We start from the raw sequence: 23172 nt of genomic DNA, 5'->3' as shown, positions 1-23172 counted from the left end.
ATTTCACTTGGATTCCTAATCATAAAGCCTTGGATAAGAAATACAATTGAAATACCATGTTGAGAATTGCACCTAAGGTAAACTCAGAAGTCTTTCAATAAGCCGTAAGAAATATCTCACAATCAAAGCCATTAACGGGCTGCTTTCATTTGATTTGTTAAAGCAGAGCGCATCAGGCATGTCTGTTGTAGGCTCTGTTCCAATGAGCAACCTTGTCAATAAAGTTTTGTTTCTACTAGCAAGGGGGCAACATCATTACTCAAAGAGGTCTAGGAGCCACGCAAACCTCATGACGAAGTGAATTGTGTTCCGCCATGTGTTGTTTCCCTTACCGCTGGGGGACACATAGATCAATAGTTATTCGTGAAAGGAATTTGCCACTTAAATTTTCATTTGTTACAAAGCGGACCAAAATTGCCGGCAGCATCCTATGTCACTTCGGCTTTGGCAGAGAACCCACTAATAAACTGTTACCCTTAGGCCATAATCGACAACGGGCAACTCCATGCCAGCTCTCATTATGGGCCGCCTGTATCAATGCCCCCAAAATTTCCTTTAAAATTACCATCTTTCGGATCGCTGTAGCAGGATGTCAGCTTTCAAGCGCCAGTGAGATATCGGACCTGTCAGTGCAGTTAATGTTCAACTCCCTTCTAACACCAGGGTTATGGGGCCCTCTGGCCTGCGCTAACAATAGGATTTGCTTTACTGATGCAAGAAAACTGTCCCTCCCTTCCTCTGGGTTGGGAGCAGAGGTAGGAACTGGGAAGATGCTAAGATTGTCTGCATTAATTCTCTGTGTGGCTGGAGATATGCAGAGCAGCTCAGAGAGAGAAGTCTCCTGATTGTGAGGTGTCTGTTGAAGCATGGCCCGTCGCCAAGCCTCTCTGCTCTCTCCAATGACCCCATCGGAGAAGCATTCCCACAAGCAGACTTCACACATCATGACATTAGAACTTGTGTATTTATTCTCCCTTTGGTGATTCTCATTTGAATATCCTAATAATATTCAAACTCCTCCATCTGAATAAACATATGCTAGTTGTGTCTTCCCTCACATATTTATCTTTGATTTATGCATAATGTTTATAAAGGAATTTGGAGGATTTTTTTTTAACTGAGTTCAAAACCACAATTGACTAAACTCATGTAGAATAGTTCTTAGAATTTAATAAGAGCTGCTACCATACATTTATAAGGTAGTAAACAGATGTGCATGGAGGTTCATCTGAGGAGGATGCACATACCTCTGACGATGAGTCCAGCGAAGTTGGACACACCAGATCCTCTCTCTGATTGCGTGACACATCGATAAAGGTCTTGGTCCAGATTGGTCACTTCCTTGAGTCTGAACGAGGCAGCGAACCGCCTGTGGTTGATGTTCTTAGTCGACGCCACAGGAATGTCTTCCCCATTTCTCCTCTGCAAGATAAAAACAAGGAAAACATATGTGTTTGCACTTATTGGAAGGTCGTTACATTATCAGGAAGATGATGGCAGACATATCAAATCTGGAGTCATTTCTTAAAAACAAACATGGCATCAAGGATGCATCAAGCTAGTAACACATACTGTAAAATTGTATCTCAGAGGGAGGCAATAAATGGGTCTGTTAAGCTGCCACTTCCTCTAAGGGCTTATCACGGTGAACGTTATCAGACAAGTTTGGTGTCGACAGCACTGTCTCTTTTACAGTTTCACCTCCACGACCGGCGGCACCGAAATGGTCACGTCGCCTCTCGCACTTTCCCACCCAGTCATCCATGAGAGGAGTTATCCCTTATTCCCTCCCTACCTCCTTCTCTCCCTCCATCCCGCTCTCCCTTCATCTCTGTGGGCCTTATCAGTTCACCCTAGGCATTAGGGAGGGCTTCGACAATGCAGTCACCTGAACAGTGATTTTCCCGCAGCCCTAGCTGACAAAATAGATTTTCCATTCTTTCATAATATACATTTTCCCAAAGAGATGTGGCATTGCCTTGAGTAGCGTATCGTATTTGAGAGGGTGTAGAGAGGTGTTTGAGTTTTGAGGACAATGCTTAGTGATAAACTGAGTGATAGGTTATCATTTGGTTGAATTGTGAGCTCACTTTTTGTCTATAGGTATGATCCATGAACAACAGTCTGACCCCATCCTTTAATAATGAGTCCTGGTGTTCAGTGGTTAGCCTGCCCTGCCCGCTCCCAGTCCCAGTCCCTACCTGCAGCCACAGTTTGTTGTTTTTGGCGTCCCGGCCGGTGGCGATGCACTGGAAGGTGGCGTTCTGCCCCGCGTTGACTTCCACATCTCCCAGGCGCAGGAAGTGAGGCGATTTATCTACGGGGAAGAAAACAATTACAGCAGTCATAAATGCAACGTACACGACAGGATCAATGCAGCCCTGCGGTTTCCCAGCACCCGCCTCTCCTCGCCATTATCAGACGGCCAGTCCTAATTACTGAGCTGAGTGGGTGAAATGGTACGGGTAAACACACACCACTGCTATGAACGGCCTGGATTATCACAATACGCACTAGCACGTCAGATCAAAATATACTAGTATTCTAAGAGGGCAGTGGGTTAAGAGGAAAGAGACAAATCAAAGAAAAGGAAACCTAGAACAACAACATTGCACTGACATGAGGAGAAGGATGGAAGGAAGGAGAGTCATTTGGAAGGAAGAATATTAACAAGCAGAGTTTTGATCTGGACAGCTAAATTATTCATGGTGATTTGGCTGGTTGGCAGTCCAGATGCCGTGTGGTAGTCTGGAGCGGTGCCAGCGGTAACTGAGCACACAGGACTAGGAGGAACGTTTTACAAAAAGGAGCTAAACTCTATCTGAACGCAACAGGACCACATGGTCAAAATGGTTGTCTGGCTCCACACTGTTGTTAACAATAAGGGATCCTCGTTACATATTATCTAATGAGTCAAACGATGGCTTGGCTATTCATACTTTGAATATATTAACTGTCTTTATCAATGTATAGAGACACAACGTTTTTCTCTCTGTAACTACAAGGAAATGTGCAAGTTTAAAGATGCTGCATTTAACATCTTTCTTCAATTAACTTTCTTCAATTTGACTTTGAGGAGGAAAACTCATTGCCTGTAGATGTTTTCTTTTAATTAATGTTTTGGAGTGGTTGTGAAATTAATTGTATTCTATAATCCAGCAGCGAATTCAAATCACAGCCTAAGGGTAATCCCCCAAATTAGCCTGTATCCTATAACGGAAAAACTGATTAGGCATATTTTATGCACATCCCATACATACAAAGAGACAGAACCTTAGACTGCGAATGCACTACAGAGTGTGAGATCTAGAGGCGGTCGTGAAGGGAGGAAGAGGAGATAGAACAGTGAGATGATCCAACAGGCTAGTGATGGAACCATAAATAAAGACCCAACAACAGTGATTTAACTAGCTATGAGACGATGGCTAAAATAGAGCCTGAGAATCACTGTGTCTAAGGGTTTGTCAGCTAGGGTGTGTGCTTAGCTAGTTCATTATGATCAGTGCAATGGGTGGGTAGAGGTGGGTGGTTCAGCACACACTTATTTCACACAGAGCTGAGTCAGGGATCCATCCACTCTGACGCTGAAGAGCTGCAAGCTTCTCTTGAGACAGGGATCAGAGCCAGTGGCCACTGATAACCAGGAGGATATGGCCATGCCAGACACTTTGAACCAAGTGCAAAAGAAAACGACATTTGCTGATTAACCGGTTGGTCCAAATCAGCAGCATTTGTTATTGAAGAGCGATCACGCACTTACTAGGAATATGCTTGTTTTTCTATAGTGCTCACTAAATACTTAACACTCCTTAAAAAAAATAAAATGGGTTTCTCCAAAGTAATAAATGGGTAAATGTTTGAGACCGAGGGATAATTATTATTGTTAAATCCAACAGAAATTACCCTCTGGAGCGACGGTATTAGCAGATTAGCTCCAAATTAGCCTGGGATGTATCGGTCCCCTGAATCAATCCATTTACCCTGCTGCCAAATGAGGGGTGGCTAGTGCTCAGTACTGCTCACTGCTCAGAGCATTTCTCTGGATGCAGCTGTCAATTTAAATGAATGCTGCTACTGTGGAGGCTAGGGCTGCTTCTCAAATGGCACCCTATTCGCTACATAGTGCACTACTTTTGATCAGGGCCCAAAGGACTCTGATCAAATGTAGTGCATTATGTAGGGAATAGGATGCCATTTTGGATGCATCCTAGGAGGAGGTAGCGGGAGAGGATGCATGGCTGGACAGACTGGACTGCACTAGTCTTGTCCTCAAAGGGTCCAGTGTCCCTAAACCAGCCATTTTACCCACCCTTTATAATTAACTGTCACAAAAGGTTTATTACACTGTTCAAAAGTATTACACTCCTAGTTAGGAGACTTCATCAGTGAAGGTGAAATCCCTACCCCCTGTGGTTGCTGGTGCTCCTAATTGGGATACCTTTCCATTATTTCATCTAATCCTTTATCATCCTGGATAGACTAATCCAAATCATTCTAGACAAAATGGAGGTGAGGTAAAAATATAAATATAGAAAATGTCAGGTTGGGCCCTTTTGATGTGTAAGAGTGTGAGTACAGAGCAAACAACCTTGGACACACACACTCACTTCGTTTTCTCAATAACACTTCTTATTCAATCATGAAAAGTTGATTTCCAATGACGTCTCGAATATTTGGCATCGGTGGAAGCTGTCGGAAACACGCTTTCACTGTGTCTTTGTAAAATGGTCTCTGGGTAAAAAAAATTAAAAACGACTATATTTTATGGTCAGGTCATCGGGAAGCCAGGGATTTTTGAAGGTTAAGGTTCAAGTAACTCATTGTGCTGAAGTGGGTGGAAGCCAGCTATTACAACCCATAAAGCCATGCTGAGAGAGCACAATTATCCTTTATTGCACGGCTGATTCATTTATTAATGTATTTATTTATTCCCTCCTCTGCCGACAGTCACTGATGTTTTCAAATGCAGGTCAGTCCACTTTATTATCGTCCAGCAGCAAACCGTGCTCACTTCATCCTTCCCCTCAACCAGTGTCACCTTCTTACGTATCTTAATTTGCGTAGCAACAAAAAACCCATCAGCAGCAATGCAGGAGTGTCTGGTAATTACTGCCTGTGTAATGACTTACCACATGGATAGCTCAAAACCTGGATGTCATCAATCGCAATGAAGCCTGTCTTCCCGTCCGAGACCTCCGCCTCAAATATGACCTGCCAGAGAGAGAGTGAGAGAGACGGGGGGGGGGGGGGGGGGGGGGGGGGGGGGGGGGAGGGGAGGAGAGGATGTTTACAACACTCATTTCCATCACATTTTCACAGATCGATCCCTAATGCTCCATCATTCTGCCCAAGACACTTGCAGGTTCCGACAGGCAGCCGTTTGGTATATCCGCTGCGGGCACTTTATGGTGCCATGGGATGTGATCGTAAACTGGGACAGAAATCATATTCTCCAGATAAAAAGTGAAGGGGGAATATAAATAAATCAACAGTCGATATAATTCTGTAAAAAATAAAAATGTGTGGCTTGTGATTGCCACAGCAGCATGATTTCAATGTGAGGTGGAATGTTTTTCCCCCCCTTTCACTTATTTTATAGTAAGTCAAGTCACTTCTTTTGTGCCATGAGGCGAAAAATGTTGAGGTTGAATTCTAACATAAAGCAAAATGCAAGGAAAATTACTTATCCAAACATTGATGTCATTAAGTGAAACATTTGACTGAACCTTGTAACACTGAGAAAAAAAGCACACTCTTCACAAAAATGTGAAACGTGCAATTTCCTCTGGATGGTTATTGAATTAGCACATACCATAAACTATAATTCCACACAGAGGAAATAATGTCCATCTAAAAATACTTTCCTGTTAAATTTTTGTCTTTGCTCTCAGTCAGAGTCCTGCACACAAAGAGGGAAAAAATGACTAATTGTGTGGGCAGAACATATTGTTCAGTCTTAATAACGTTTACACCTTTGTGTGGGGATAGCAGGCTACATGGTTACATGGCTACAGTACATTGCAATTGTCCATAGCTGCCCCCACATCAGGCTGTCAGATAGGTGACTACAGTACTGAGGACGTCATGCTAATCAGAGCATTTACAGGACCTGCTGTGGAGACTGGGGATCAATGGCCCTCTGCTTTCATCCGTCAAAACAAATGGATGGTTGGGCCTCTTAGGCCTCTGGCCAGTTGCCTACTCACAGAAAATCTGGTTACTTGTTGGAATATACCCAGCTTCTTACGAAAAAATGGAGTCCGTCGACCTAATCTGCACTTAGTATACATCAAACTGGCTTACATGGTTTTTACTACTCTGGACACATACAGTGCCTTCAGAAAGTATTCACACCTTTTGACATTTTAAATTCCCACTTGAATTGAAAATGGATTAAATTGAGATTTGGTACACACAATACCCCATAATGTCAAAGTGGAATTATGTTCTTAGAATTTTTTTGAAATTAATACTAAATGAAAAGCTGAAATGTATTGAGTCAATAAGTATTCAACTCCTTTCTTACGGCAAGCCTAAATAAGTTCAGGAGTAAAGATTTGCTTAACAAGTCACATAATAAATTGCATGGATTCACTATGTGCAATAATAGTGTTTAACATGATATTTGAATGACTACCTCATCTCTGTACCCCACACATACAATTATCTGTAAGGTCCCTCAGTCGAGCAGTGAATTTCAAACACAGATTCAACCACAAAGACCAGGGAGGTTTTCCAATGCCTCGCAAAGAAAGGCAACTATTGGTAGATGGGTAAAAAAAATTAAAGCAGACATTGAATATTCTTCTGAGCATGGTGAAGTTATGAATTACACATTGGATGGTGGATCAATGCACCCAGTCACTAGAAAGATACAGGCGTCCTTCCTAACTCAGTTGCCGGAGAGGTAGGAAACCATGAGGACAACGGTGAGAATGGATCAACAACATTGTAGTTACTCCACAATACTAACCTAAATGACAGAGAGAAAAGAAGGAAGCCTGTACAGAATACAAATATTCCCAAAAATGCATCCTGTTTGCAATAAAGCATTAAAGTAAAACTGCAAATAATTTGCCAAAGAAATTGACTTTATGTCCTGAATACAAAGTGTTATGTTTGGGGCAAATCCAACACAACACATCACTGAGTACCACTCTTCATATTTTCAAGCATGGTGGTGGTTGCTTGTCATCGGGTATGCTTGTCATCGGCAAGGACTAGGGAGTTTTTTAAAATATATAACAATAAATGGAATAGAGCTAAGCACAGGCAAAATCCTAGAGGAAAACCTGGTTCAGTCTGCTTTCCACTAGACACTGGGAGACCTTTCACCTTTCAGCAGGTCAATAACCTAAAACACAAGGCCAAATATACACTGGAGCTTACCAAGACGACATTGAATGTTCCTGAGTGGCCTAGTTACAGTTTTGACTTAAAATTGGCTTGAAAATCTATGGCAAGATTAGAAAAAGACTGTCTAGCAATATTCAACAACCAACTTGACAGTACTTAACAAAATAATAAATGTGCAAATATTGTACAATCCAGGTGTGCAACGCTCTTTGAGACTTATCCAGAAAGACTCACAGCTGTAATCACTGCCGAAGGTGACTAACATGTATTGACTCAAGGGTGTTAATATACTTACAGTTGAAGTCGGATGTTTACATACACCTTAGCCAAATACATTTAAACTCAGTTTTTCACAATTCCTGACATTTAATCCTTTTAGGATCACCACTTTATTTTAAGAATGTGAAATGTCAGAATAATAGTAGAGAGAATTATTTATTTAAGCTTTTATATATTTCATCACATTCCCAGTGGGTCAGATGTTTACATACACTCAAATAGTATTTGGTAGCATTGCCTTTAAATTGCTTCACTTGGGTCAAATGTTTCGGGTAGCCTTCCACAAGCTTCCCACAATAAGTTGGGTGAATTTTGGCCCATTCCTCCTGACAGAGCTGGTGTAACTGAGTCAGGTTTGTAGGCCTCCTTGCTCGCACACACTTTTTCAGTTCTGCCCACAGATTTTCTATAGGATTGAGGTCAGGGCTTTGTGATGGCCACTCCAATACCTTGACTTTGTTGTCCTTAAGCCATTTTGCCACAACTTTGGAAGTATGCTTGGGATCATTGTCCATTTGGAAGACCCATTTGCCACCAAGCTTTAACTTCCTGACTGATGTTTTGAGATATTGCTTCAATATATCCACATAATTTTCCTTCCTCATGATGCCATCTATTTTGTAAAGTGCACCAGTCCCTCCTGCAGCAAAGCACCCCCACAGCATGATGCTGCCACCCCCGTGCTTCACGGTTGGGATGGTGTTCTTCGGCTTGCAAAGCCCCCCTTTTTCCTCCAAACATAACGATGGTTGTTATGGCCAAACAGTTCTATTTTTGTCTCATCAGACCAGAGGACATTTCTCCAAAAAGTACGATCTTTGTCCCCATGTGCAGTTGCAAACCGTAGTCTGGCTTTTTTATGGCGGTTTTGGAGCAGTGCCTTCTTCCTTGCTGAGCGGCCTTTCAGATTATGTCGTTATAGGACTCGTTTTACTGTGGATTTGCACTTTTCGCACCAAAGTACGTTCATCTCTAGGAGACAGAACGCGTCTCCTTCCTGAGCGGTATGATGGCTGCGTGGTCCCATGGTGTTTTCTACTTGCGTACTATTGTTTGTACAGATGAACGTGGTACTTTCAGGCGTTTGGAAATTGCTCCAAGAATGAACCAGACTTGTGGAGGTCTACAATTTTTTTTCTCTGAGGTCTTGGCTGATTTCTTTTCATTTTCCCATGATGTCAAGCAAAGAGGCACTGAGTTTGAAGGTATGCCTTGAAATACATCCACAGGTACACCTCCAATTGACTCAAATGATGTCAATTAGCCTATCTGAAGCTTCTAAAGCCATGACATCATTTTCTGGAACTTTCCAAGCTGTTTAAAGGCACAGTCAACTTAGTGTATGTAAACTTCTGACCCACTGGAATTGTGATACAGTGAATTATAAGTGAAATAATCTGTCTGTAAACAATTGTTGGAAAAATTACTTGTGTCAAGTACAAAGTAGATGTCCTAACGGACTTGCCAAAACTATAGTTTGTTAACAAGAAATTTGTGGAGTGGTTGAAAAACGAGTTTACTGACTCCAACCTAAGTGTATGTAAACTTCCGACTTCAACTTTATATAAATGAGATATTTCTGTATTTCATTTTCAATAAATGTGCAACAATTTCTAAAAACGTGTTCACTTTGTCATTATGGGGTAAATGTGGAATAAATCAAGGGGTATGAATACTTTCTGAAGGCACTGTAAGTATGGCTCAGTGTTGGTGGGGAAATGTGAGAACAGATTTACATGTAGCTATAAATGGTCAATTTAAAAAGATGTGCCTCCCCTTGAAGCTGATTATAGAAAATAACCCTCACTTCATGCACTTTGTTTTCCACTGAACACAACCTTTAATTCATCTTTCTTAGACTTCAAAATTTGCTAAATCTATTGTGACACTTTACGGCTGAATCCTGATCCCCTGAATTACATTCTAAACATGCCTTTCAGCAGGAAAAGAGAGACACAGAATAAAACATTTACAATAATAGTTTGTACCAGCTGCAACCTAACCCTAGCATATTGATGGTATTTTGCTTTTAGCTGAGATTCATATCCTTTTAAGGGATCTCTCTCTTAATGCATACGACATTTGCTAAACAAATCTTAAGCCAGCACTTGCGATAATTCCAATGAGAGGATTATGGTATAAATCTTTAAGGGAGCAGTGTAGTCAGGGCAGTCACAGGAATCTGCCATGCTCCCAACCCCCCGTTCTATATTGGTTTTCCACAACTAGTGAAAATGGACAGATGTACTGTATTCGATTACGAGTTTTTTCACTCAATAACGTAATAACATGATCTTATTAGAGCCTGGTCGTACAACATAGATGAACAACAAAACATATTACTCTCGGAGGGAAAAGGTGAAAGAGTAGCCATTTCAGAACTACCGATTGCAATTTTCAGTTGTGACAGTAAAGAGAAGAGGTTGGCCATCATTGAAAATTGAACAAACAAGTTGAGATCAAAAAAACTCTGCTGTGACACTCTGTGCTGGAGCAATTATCTTAACCGAGCTAGCTGCGACAGACTAGCCCTGATGTCACCCAGCCACAAGCCAGTAGGCTCACAGAGTGAGCTCTCCCCACAGCATGAGCCCCCTGACAGCTCTTTAAAAATAATACACTGCTCTCCTCCAGGTGAGGAGAAAATACTGATATATTCACAACACAGGCTGAGGATGACAGCAATTGGAATAAAAACGCTCACAGTGGATATATCCAAATTGTTAGTTTACCTTTGTTTACTCCATTTTGATTGGAGGTACTGAGGAGTTTCATCAGCAAACCAAGTCATACTGAGATAAAGTTAATTGGAAGTTCATTTATCCAAAATGTCTCCATATACAGTCAGTAAATACAGAGACTACTAAATGTCTCTGAAATCTGAAATACAACGACCCCAACTCAATGTCTACAGCACTGAGGTTACCTTTCAGAGGCTGAATGCTGGGTAGAGCCTTGGACCAGCAGGTCTTGGCTAGAGGAGGAGAGGAGCTGTGGTCTAGGGGGGTGGCAGATGGACCTAGAGAAGGGTTTCCTGTCTGCTGGAGCCTCACATGGAGACATGCAGGGACAGAATCAGGGATGGACGGACGGCCAGGCAGAGACTGCAGCTGTGCTGGAGCCTGCATGAAGCCTGCATGAGCTGCTCAAATGACCATGATGTCAGCAACTCCTGCCCTACCAGCTGGTATAGGTTGTGTATGTGTGGGTGTGGGTGTGGGTGTGGGGGGGGGGATCATAAAGCATTATTTTTCTACCCCTTTCTCTCAAACAGAGAAAAATGCAATCCATTGATTATAATATCAACATACACACAACCAACGCAGACATGTCTCAAGAATATCAAAACATGCGACCCAACTTTCGAGGCAAACTATGGCTGTGACTTGGAAATACAAAGCACACATTGTCAGAGATGCAAATGTGTGCATGCATGCACACGTGGACACACACACACACATAACACCCCCTCTGTCTGCCAGGCACCCACTCATCACATCACCCACCTGATGGGGGGGTATTTGCTGTTCTCTTATCACTTCACCTGTCACAGAGAGGCCTGGCGAAGAGGCATTCTGCTGGAGGAGCTACACCCCCCTCCCTCCCATCACCCATCTTCCATTTGCATGTATTCCACTGATCACTACCACAGCAGTCACAGAGTAAACACTGTCAGAAAAAAATACCACAATTGATACAAATGTGACGAGAGAAAAGCCTTTTATTTCCCTGGGAGCAGCCCGGGAGAAGTCATTCATCATGTCTATGGGGGAGATGTGTGCCGAAATGTTTGCCTTTGAAGAAAGACGCAGCAACATGTTTTTCGGGCTCCGTTGTGATGTGCAGTGCTGCGAAGGCTCTCTCTCTCCTCCAGGATGGCCCATTAGAAGCAATATATTCTGGCTTCAGACTCCCTCCCATGATTCCTCACAGGGCGGTTCATAGGAGGTGCATCCCTCTCAGTTGAAGAGTAATCTCTCAGCTTTGAGAGATCAATTTCAATCTATCATTTCAACCGCTGCATGCCGGCAGAGGAGCAATCTCCATAAGCGGCCATTACGCCATACTTTACTTTAATACGGCAGAGAGCCCCAACAATAATGAGGTAAGGGGCTTCAGGAAAATGAAAACATGTTTTGAGGTAGATACATACTCTACCTTTTTAACATTGATTGTTTCCGTATTCAGATCAATGGCCGGGGCCAAATTAGAGTGATTGCACTTGGAGAGATCGAGTCTGAAGCATGATGAGTGGGAGGGGAGAGGCCAGTGGTGAGGGTAGATGTTCACCCTGATAGGAACAGAGAGCAAATTCCTGACAAAATCATCAAACTACTAAACCAGGGATAGGAGATCTACCAGAATAAGGAACCAACACTGATTACAATGGAAGAGCAAACACAAGTCTTTCAAAGGGCCCAGGCTAATTTCACCTCAATAAGAATTAGACTCTAAAAACCATTGCGAGTGTGGCTATAATCACGTTAATCATCTTAAAACTGTGTCATTAACACTGATTAAATGATCCTAATGGATTTATTGCATAGCTCTGCTCCAGCTGGAAAAAGCCCTCGGTGCAAGAATTCAATTTAACTCAATGTAGCACAGTCAGCACCTTCTAACAGGTCAAATATGGACCATTAATGATAAGACCTGTTATTTCTACTCGACAGAAGGGCTGTATTCACACACACACACACAGTCATAGCACTGAACAAAGTTCTTTGTCAGGCTGTGCTTTAGAAGAGTCTTCTTGTCTTTTGTTTCTTCCAGTGCAGAGAAGTGCTGAGAGCAGCGCAGCGGTCATTCCTCTGGATCGTCCACGCAGCGGTCATTCCTCTGGATCGTCCACGCAGCGGTCATTCCTCTGGATCGTCCACGCAGGGGTCATAATCATTACGCGTCACGACGCAGATGGAAATATCCAGGGCTAATCTAAGACCTCAACGGTTGAATTGCCCCCATTTCAATCTTCTGCAGGCCATCTATAGGTTCAGACGCAGTCAGAGCATCAGGAATGAGTCTGCGTTGGGCCAAAATATGGGAGGGGGGAGGGGGAAGTTGTGGAACGTTGACGAGAAGAGATGGAATGACCTTGACAAGAAATGCCAGCCTTCAGCCTTCAGACCTCCACCCTCCCCCACAACTACTCCCTTCCCTATATACACACACACACACATTTGAACAAACCAACCCCCACCCACACCAAGTGTACACAACAAGGAGTGCCACAGGCACTGGCTAGCCCTCTCTCACACGCCTAGTGACTCACACTCCTTTAAGTCCTCACTTGTCACTCCATTAATTAAAAGAGGCTCACACACACACACACAAACACACACACACAGACAGACACACACACACACCTCTAGCGTGGAAAAGCCTACCAGTCTGAGCCCTAATTGTTTTAACAGTCTTGATTGTTTAAATCCAATTTGGTCTTGAGCTAAAGAGTAAACACCTGCTTGTGAATAAATCATTTGGGTCCTACAGGCCCCTCCTTACCATTCCAGCCCCCCTCTATGACACCATAGTTCCTCTGAGATCCCCCTTTAAGACAACTAGAGTTGACGGCTGAGGGTTCTGGACAGCAGCTAAGACCATTTAGGTCAGTGCCCTTACCCCAGGACAAAGAGGAGACCGCATGTTTACTTTCGAATTGCAGCATTACAAAACAGTGTCTATTGGAGTAAAACATCACATATCAATAATAATAATATGCCATTTAGCAGACGCTTTTATCCAAAGCGACTTACAGTCATGCGTGCATACATTTTTGTGTATGGGTGGTCCCGGGGATCGAACCCACTACCTTGGCGTTACAAGCGCCGTGCTCTACCAGCTGAGCTACAGAGGACATATCCATGGCAATTAGTCAAAACTGTCTGAAGAGACACACAAATAGTCTATTGATACATAGAAATCATGCATGTATGACTGCTTCACCAATGTGTGTTCAGCTGCTACATTCTGGTGTAATATCTGACATAATTCAATGTTTAACAATCCCCAGAGGCTATGTAATCTCACTTCTAACATTTCATTAAACATTTAATTTGACACATTTAAATCAGTCCTAATTCATTTATTTCAATGCACATGCCAGAAGTAAATAACTATTATAAATGCGAAATAACATGATTCATTATAGTAAGAGACCAGTATTTACACACATAATGACCAGGTGTCTGGGGTCATCACTCAAATCAAAGGTGACAAAGACACCAATCCTGGGCTTCAAGGTGATGTGGAGTTGGAGAAATGCGGACAAAGGTCAAATCAGCAGTGAGCGAGCGAGCGAGCGAGAGAGAGAGAGAGAAGGACAAAGAGACATGCCGGCACTGGCCCTCGTGCTTCATTAGTTTCTCCCCTCTGATATCAGAGGCTATTAATTATAACGCTCTGCTCTCCCAAATGATCCCTAATCCCCTGCGTGTACAGACTTATTTACAGGCTAAGATGTCTAAGCATGCTCCGGCCTCTACAGGGGATCGGGGATGGGGGTGGGTGGGGGCTATCAGATCTCTATGATGGGATCTATTCAGACAAGGCCTTTCCCAGCACACCTTTTGGGAGACAGCAGCTCAGTTGGAGACACAAAATGTCATTCAGCAGGGGAGGAACAATGGAATGATGAGCTCTGGCCTTCGATCAAAAATAACTTGTTTCACCTGAACGTGGCTGACATTGTACATATTGGCAATAGAGTTATGAATCATCACTGAAACATATACACAAGTAATGAGCAAATGAATTGATGATGAATGCATTCGGATGCCTTTTAATAAATCTTATTGATGGAATAAATGGAAAATCTACATGTGTGCAGTTCAGTAACTACAGTTTGAAGAGACCACATGTGTAATGACTACTCATGAACAGCAGAGGCAGCCAACTATAATGAAACAAAGACGAGCGCACACCTGTGGCCAAACCTTTTTTCTTACTCACTCACTCACTCACTTACACAAATAGCTCAAGCCAATGTAAGTACACCTATCAAATAAAACATTTCAGAACAGTTACACTGATGCTTATGGAATTGAATGGTTCTATTTCATCTCTCACTAACACTACTGTTCTGGTATTACAGCAAAGTGTCCTCACAGAGGCATATGGAAACACAGGTGTCCAATTACACTAGCCATTGTCAGCATGACAGTATGTCAGAAGGCCTTTATAACTCTAGCTCTGACACTACTGGCAAAGGATACTAAGAAACCAAATATCTGATTAGAATAATGAGCATACGCATCGGCCACTTAAAATTCCCTATCACTCCAAGATGACACGTGTTGACAAGAGTACTGAATCATTCATTCTTCCCAATTAGTGATATGACAGGCCACGGGTTTCATGAACCATACAGAGAGAAAAGGAGGCAACAAAATGCTAATCAAATACTTACAAATACGGCATTGGCAGAGAAAGAAAGGGAGGCGAGCTTATTGAATCAAATCCCATTCCAAAAGGCGGATAAATAAAGTATCTGAAGAGCGAAAGGAGGGAGTGACGGAGAGGAGGCGAGAGGAGAGAGTACACTAGCTGCTGCATGGTAATTTGATAATCACAAAGTATCTGGCACCGAATCTTGTCCAACATCTTTAGCTTTCTGAATATTTCAAATCAGATTTTAGTCATTTACAGCCAATGTAGCTGTCTCGCATGGCGGACCTGGCGTGCCTCCAGGGTTGTGAAAAACAACAACTCTGAACCTTGCAGGGGAAATAAAAACCTGCCTTCACTTATGTTACAGGCTGCAGAAACGACAGCAGCAGCTATTAGCAGGACACTGAGGATAAAGAACCAGGCTATCACCCTTGTTCCTGTGTTACAGCCTTTCAGAGGTATAGCTCTGGGCAGTTTGGGTTGTCACCCCTGAATTCCTCACTGAGAACCCATACTCAGGGATGGGAGGTTTGGGTTGTCAGGCCGGCTTTAGATGGCGCAGAGTGACATGCAGCTATCCTACCGGGCCCCTCCGGCATACACAGCCACACACATTGCCTGTGTGCCCCAGTCTCCACTCCTGTGTCCCGGTCAACACAGATAAATCAGTGGCCGAGCCTAGCCACCTTCCCCAATGTCTTAGACAAGGATCCCTGGTCCAGCTCCACTCAACCACATTGCTAAGACAAGCCCTCATTACCAGTGCACAAACGACCACTGTCGTGTGTGTGTATGTGCGTGTGTGTGTGTGTGCAAGCATGTGTGTGTGTGCGTATGCTTGTGTGTTTGTTAAATTGACTTATTAGTACCAGTCGTGACCCCTTTTAGGACCCCAGCCCAGATAGGGGACCACAAGGGCAGAGCGGGGCTGTAGGTCTTCCTCCCTATCTCCTCCTTAACCATCCATTCTCATTACAGAACTGGCTACTTGAGAGCCTTTCTTATCAGCTGTAAATCTGACTGTGAGGAAGGGTTAATGATCTTCAGTGACTTACTATCACTCCCCAATTTACAGCTAAAGAAAAGTATTTACCTGTGAAATGAACCAGCATTTCTCGTCATGTTGCATGACTATGCATGATGACGTTATACGATACAATTAGTTTAGCAGTTTATTGGCCAAAACTGAGCAAAATGAATTGGCAATAAAGAACGAAAACATAATAAACAAGAAATAAATTCAATGATCGAGCTGACATTTGGAGAACTATGCATTTGCCTGCTTTCAAAATTAGATGCATCACAATGTGGCATTTGAAAAATGCAAATATGCGCAAATTAATCCCTATTTATATGGAATCAGTTCATTGCCCGTGCCTTCTCAATAATAATTATTTTAATAATTAAACTGCTATAATTTATAGTCTTTAATATCCTTTTCCGGACCCTGCCTAATTTGAGAATCTAATTGCAAGTGGTGAAGAAAATTGGAAGACCTTGGCTTGAAGATCATCGAGCCTCAACAAAGACCAGTGAACGAGAGACATACAGCCAATAGGTTCATCTCCATATCAGTGCTACTGAGGCCTTGGTCCGTATCAAATGTCTCAGAGTAGGAGAGCTGATGTAGGATCAATCCCCACTGTCCATGTAATCTTATTTTTTGTGATTTAAAAGTCCAAACTGATCCTAAATCAGCACTCCTACTCTGAGAAGTTTCATACAAACGGACCCAGATGGATAGGTAATGGAGTGGTGTAGTGGCTCTGTGTACCTGATACTCATTGGGCCAGAAGGTACTGACGGCCAGCTCAGCACGGAGCCAGTCCTTCCCGGTGTAGCTGGTCACATTCCAGATGGGATTAGCCAGGGGACCTTTGTTGACCTTCACCAGAATGTTCAGCGTCCCCGGGCTGGAGCCATCTTGGGTGTATAATAAGTAGTTGAAGTCAATACAGTGGGTGTCGTTTTCCTTCATTACTGGCAGCTGGATGCGTGCCTTCTCACCGGCGTCGTGCTGGGAGGAGTCCACCATCATGTAGGAACCTGAGGAGGAAGAGGAGAGGAGAGGAGAGGAGAGGAGAGGAGAGGAGAGGAGAGGAGAGGAGAGGAGAGGAGAGGAGAGGAGAGGAGAGGAGAGGAGAGGAGAGGAGAGGAGAGGAGAGGAGAGGAGAGGACATTAGAGGACATGGAGAGAAGAGGGGCCTAGAGTCAGACTCTCAGCAGCTAACGGTTCTCCACTCCACTTGAAGTGGTCCAATGTTTCTTAGTAACACATTTTGGGTAAAGACCAAACAAATAGAAATGCTTTAAATAAAATACATTTTAATTGATTGAATATAGTTTGATGCACTAAATGAGAAAAAAAAAAAATATTTTGGGAACATTGCCATGTAGAGTTCAGTGCAGGTCATTTAGTATTGATTGAACAAACAAATATCTAATTAAATTCCTTTTGGAATCTTTGTTATGCATGATTTAAATCCATTTTGCTCATGTGTTATCCCCTTAAGCAAGACATCAGGCCTGGCCAAAGCCTCATTTCACAATCATTTGTCACAAAATCAGTACATCTGTTCACCATTTTCAGGCCTGCCAAAACAATGACTCCAATTTAACTTCAGTTCTGATGACTCATATTGTACGAGAACTCTGAACCATCATTGTGTGTTCAGCTCCAAGCAAAGAAGGAGTTCTAAGAAATCTTTTAGGAACCCATCTGGGCATGTTAATGTATGCTGGGTTTTTAAATGGAGATGATTCGCTGTGAAGTGGCCGATATTTTCAAGGTGGTCTGAATGATTGGTCTGCTTTCATCGAGGACAAATACAAAGAAACCAGAAGGACCTTTGGAGTGCAGCAGTATACATTTTCTTCATTTGTGGTACAACAGCTTTTTGGAAAATTGCATTTACGAATAGCTAATTGTTGAAATGTATATATTTTCAAACATTTTAGTCGAAGACCTTTGAAATGGTCTGTGTTCAAAGGCGAGTCTTTGTCGTTGGGAACAAAGGGAGTTTGACTGTTGGAGGTTTGTTTCAGGAAAACTTACAAGAAAGCCTTCCTCCCCAAAGCTAGGCGGTGAGCCCTCCCAACGCCCCTCTCCCCGCTCCCTCCCCCCTCCTGACAGACTGTTCCAGCAGGGCCAGGCAGTGTATTTTTCACCCTCCCCTCCCACCTCCCTGGGGAACCGTTCCAGGCCAGGCAGTGTGGTTTTCATCAAGGTACAAAATAAACATGAGGCTTAAAAATAAAACGTGTCTGTTTCGCTCTCATGCATTACTTCTTTATGAGAGCAAGCTCAATTGGTAGAGCATGGCGCTTGTAACGCCAGGGTAGTGGGTTCGATCCCCGGGACCACCCATATGTAAAAATGTATGCACACATGACTGTAAGTCGCTTTGGATAAAAGTGTCTGCTAAATGGCATATTATTATTATTATTATTATTATATTATTATTATTATTATCAAGCTGTCAGAGGACAAACGAAAGAAACGGAAAGAACGCTACAGCCAAAAGCTGTTGGCAATTCTATTACGCACATCTATGATTTCATTTATTTATTTCACTTCCCCACTAAAGCTCAAACAAAGGACGTCCAAAGTTGGACAAAATCCATACTTATTTTTTTCCTATTAAAAATCCTTGGACTTTGTTCTGAGAGGGAAATAATCATACAGCAATAATGAAAATGGGAGAGATGGGAATCATTTGCTAAACAGCATCTGAAATCAGATTTGATTCATTTGGACTGAAAACAAACAAATTCACCACCTTTCTTCTGTTTATGCCTCCAAATTCCAACTTTACCATGATAGCCTGCTATCTCTCTGAATCACACAGCCAGCCTCAAAGCACGAACCTCCTTTCCGACACAGACAGGTTTGAAAACTGCCCATCATATTAACAACATACTGTAAATGTGCACTCCACATACTGTATGTGCTCAATTATCAACAACACACATGTGCACTTAAAATATGCACTCAGTTAGCCTACATGTATTTATTTCACATCAGCACCGCACAATAAGGTGAAAGGTGTGTTTAGAGCAACAGTGTTGAAAACCATTTCTGAGGTAGCCTTCGAAGCAGAAACACCTCAGGGAACCAGTTTCTGCCCATTTCATAGACACTGGTCTCCAATCTGCATCACAAAGACTATTTCCCAGAGAATGTGAGTAGCTTTTACTCCTATGGCCCTTCCTCATTGTGATAATTGTTGGGTAAACACCTGTTTATCAAACCAGGTCCTGAACGACCTGGTGATCGGGGTCCTGGAATAATGTGGCTATGTGAAATGAACAGATGGGGATCCACTGTATCATATTACTCATGAATAGCCTCTTGTGTCTCAATGCAAATTGGTAAGGGTCTCGGTCTTGTAAATATGTTGTCTGTTTTATGATTGATTCCACATTCGATGTCGGGAGAACCACTTAGGCTCCTTAGAATGGCGTTTTTTACTTGAGGTATGATATCCATGACAAACCAAGATCAAGCAAGGGTTACTTTTTCTCCAATGTGTCTCACCAAAGGCTAAATCTGTTAAATCCATCAATGCCATCAAGGCCAGAACCCTTCTCAGATTCATAAGCAGTGTTACAGGATGCAGCTGGGTCCACTCTTAAACCACGGCTGAAAACACCAGAAACCAGGCGTCCCCTCAACTACTGCTTTACGACAGATTACAAACCTCCATTTCCTAAAAAAACAACAACCTGCAATTAAGGTCGGCCCAAACCCTGGTGTTAAGTTGAGTACAGTGATGCACTGCCACAAAACACTGGCTTCTCTACAATGTCTGGGGAGCGAGTGCCACAGACGAGTGCTGTGGTGGTATTCCTCTGCAGAGCTCCAGAACATTGGATCTGATAAACCCCTTGGCCTGAGGAACAGGGGAAGGCCTAAGCCTGTTATCTCACTCAGAGTTTCAATCCTCAGGGCTCTCCCTTTCTCTCCAGAACCCGGCCTGTCCTGCTATCAGTCTACATCAACATGGGCCAGATAAACTCAGCTGAAATATGAGATTCTCAAAAGGCGGGGGGAGCATTGACAGCTGTGGTGATCTCCCTTTCTGGACCACTGGCTGATTACATTCTTGATCATAATTCAACATCCACAAATAATTAATTTATGTAAATTCAATTTACTTTGAAAGTAGTTTAAGAAGTGTGAGCCAACAGTTAATAAAATGGTGTTTTAATGCATTACATTAGACTTAAGCAAACAAGCATATCATCACTCATATCCAACACAACACAGACTTTTCAGAATTGCGCTGGAGATCAAAAGCACATGTTTATGCCTGCTGGTGTTTGTAGTGAAACCCGATAGCCATTCAAAGCAGAGCTGCTTTGTTCGAGTGAAACGAACACAATCTCCTCTCCTCTTTATGTCAATGTATACAGTTCTACTCGAGGTGTAGAAGCAGTGTGAGAGAAAAAAAAGTCCATGTATGTCTGGAACAAAGGGAAAGCGAGCTAGAAGTCTCTCCGCTAATGCCAGAGCGTTCAGTATGTATGAAAGACCCAACTAAGCTCCTAATAGGCCATATCGCCTGATTCAGACAGGCTTGTTACAACAGGGAGCTGTGTTTATTTGATGCATCTGGATTATTCTAATGTGGTGATTGGCAGTGTTTGGGAAGCTACTCTGAAAATCTAGTTTATAGTTTACCAAGCTACCAATTACTTCACACTGGAAGAAGTTAAGCTACCCTTAAGAAAAATACAGCTTACTTAACAGAAATTACTTAGAAAAAGTAGTTCACTACATCTAAACTACTTTGTGAAAAAGTATCATATCTTAAATCTGAAATGTCATAGACCACAAATTGCAAGCACAGATCACTCTGGAGTCAGATGCTAACAGAATGTGTAATGTTGCCTATTAAAAACAAAAAGAGAGTATTAGGTACAAGTGAGAATTAGGCAGGTCTGATGCCGAAAAATGACATTTTTGCCTCCTTCACCCATATTTCATTTTAGCCCCAAATATAGTGTGTGTAGTTGCAGTAGATAGCTACACTGCTATATGGCAAAAAAGTCATTAACTACTAAGATTTGAATTTAGTTCAACTACCACCAAGCTACTGCAAAATGTTATTAAATGACTAGCTGAACTAAATATAGTTCACTAATGACGGAGTAGCCACAGCTAGAGCCCAGTTGAACTGCAGTGCTGGCTGAGGCTGAGCAGAACATGACAGAAACATGGAGAGGCAATGACAGAGCACCACATCACTCCTCCACAACCAACCTACCTACCGACAGTCAGGCAGGCAGGCACCCAATGATCCTAACCAGAAACAACCCAAACAAACCCTTCTGAAACAAGAGGAATACTCTCTAACCTGTGGTTTTGGTGAGCTTGGTACATTTGAAAGGATCTGATGTTATTGGATCTGATGTGAGTGTATCAAGCAGAGTTTGAAACAGAGGAAGTAGCATGTTGGGAAATTGTATTTTAACTAACCATATGGAATAAGTTAATTGGACGACTAAGGCCTACAGATGATGACTACACACAACAACTAGACGCCAGACCACAAACATAAATCATGAATGAGCCTCTCCCAAAGGCTTATTAACAGGCTCAACCACAGAGTTGGGCTGGGAAGTTACAATGCAGAAAACAGGGGTTAAACAGACAATAGTACTTTACCATCACAACGACACACAAACCCTCTAAAAACTGCAGAACCCTTACATTTGTACTACTTATTTTCTATCATTCTATCCAATGTTGCTTTTATATCAGCATTCATGCTGAGATTATTTTTGTTCAGAAAAGCTTATAAAAACAACAATTGGAGAAAGACTAATGGTGAGAACATTGTTGCTAGATTTAGGCGTACAATACAACATGTACAATAAATGAATGTTACAAGCAATTTCCCCTGCTGTTACGCAACTGGGTATGACATTGAGGGGGGTGAAAAACAATGACAACATCGTGTATAATTTCCTTTCCTATTACTTTACAATTACTCATCCAAAAGGCGGAACATTAAAGAAAGGAATATGAAAGACATATGGCTTTTAGAGCGGATGTGTTTTCTTCACATCAACATCAGGTATCTAGAGGATGAATGCAGTCCACAAGATGGCTGTCATCAGATTCATGCCAGTGCACAAGATGGCTGTCACCCATCATGGCCTCAACCGCTGGCAGAACAGTCTTGTGAGTTACAAAGGAAACAGAGACAGCCTGATATGCCAAACAACGACTCCTGCTCTTGTATGGCATAAAAATCATGGCAATTTAAACCATGCTATTCCCTATTAGGACTCTCTAATATAACAGCACAAAAAATCAGGCTTCACCTCATTATACACTGCCCTGCCCCACATTAGTGTTCAGCCTCTACTGATTGTCAGGAGAGGTGTAGGCCTACCCACTCAGAGAAAGAGGCGTGAGGTTTGACACACTGGTGCAGTCAGTGCCGTACACCCACTCAGCCTCTCCAATGGAAGGTTTAATAGACCAACAGGGCCTGACACTGGCACTGAGCCAAGCCTGAGCCAAGCCTAACCCCACCAGGACCAAACTATAAGCACAGCTCCAAATGAATATTGATCGAGGGAGTCTCAAGCATTTGTTCTTCAGTGTTGAGAATGCTGTTTAGAAAAGTGTTCTTGGACTGAACCTTTCCCAGAATGTCAATCAAACGTGGTTTTCAGAGATAAGGAACGGGAGGTTTTTGCAGGGTAAATAGCACTTGTTATCTTGTCATGGAAGCTCCCTGATGTGTCTGCTTTTCATCCTCCCTGGCTGAGAAAGTATGTTAAGCTACTTTATGATGAAGCTTATTCCATTTGCGGGATCTGGTTGCTAGCTGGAAAACATTGGAGGCTGATCAAATCATGCTGGAGCTCTGTTTGCTTTGTTATGAAGGGGAGGAGAGTAGAGAGTGGTCCTGCAGTCAACCTCATGTCCTTTCACCCATTAAAATGGAGGATCTCAGCTAGACTGCCTCGCATTCTTCTCAGGCAACAGCGATGTGGGAATATTCTAGTTAGTCAGTACACAGGTCCCTCCAAACATTTACACCACGAGGTTTACAAAAAGGTGAGCATTTTTTTCCCGCTAGCGAGATCATCATTCCACCTGCTTTAGTTCACGCTTGAAGTCATGATGAA

The 23172-nt window shown here is 42.6% G+C and overlaps 1 protein-coding gene across 2 annotated transcripts in view; it reads right to left on the bottom strand.

Annotated features, from left to right (window-relative positions):
- Positions 1-23172, bottom strand: part of ptprk (protein tyrosine phosphatase receptor type K) — a 170917-nt gene that overhangs the window by 78314 nt on the left and 69431 nt on the right. For both annotated transcript variants that reach the window (XM_084149697.1, XM_084149698.1), the window contains exons 3-6: positions 16799-17070; positions 5130-5211; positions 2202-2317; positions 1248-1422 (exon numbers count right to left, since the gene is read on the bottom strand). In XM_084149697.1, the coding sequence (XP_084005823.1) occupies positions 1248-1422; positions 2202-2317; positions 5130-5211; positions 16799-17070 (645 nt within the window). The remainder of the gene's footprint in view (positions 1-1247; positions 1423-2201; positions 2318-5129; positions 5212-16798; positions 17071-23172) is intronic.

The sequence above is a fragment of the Coregonus lavaretus genome (genome assembly GCF_964263955.1).
Source record: "Coregonus lavaretus genome assembly, chromosome: 31".
In the NCBI taxonomy this organism is placed as follows: domain Eukaryota; kingdom Metazoa; phylum Chordata; class Actinopteri; order Salmoniformes; family Salmonidae; genus Coregonus; species Coregonus lavaretus.
Note: the sequence above shows the minus strand (reverse complement) of the source record. Positions and strands in the feature narration are given on the sequence as shown.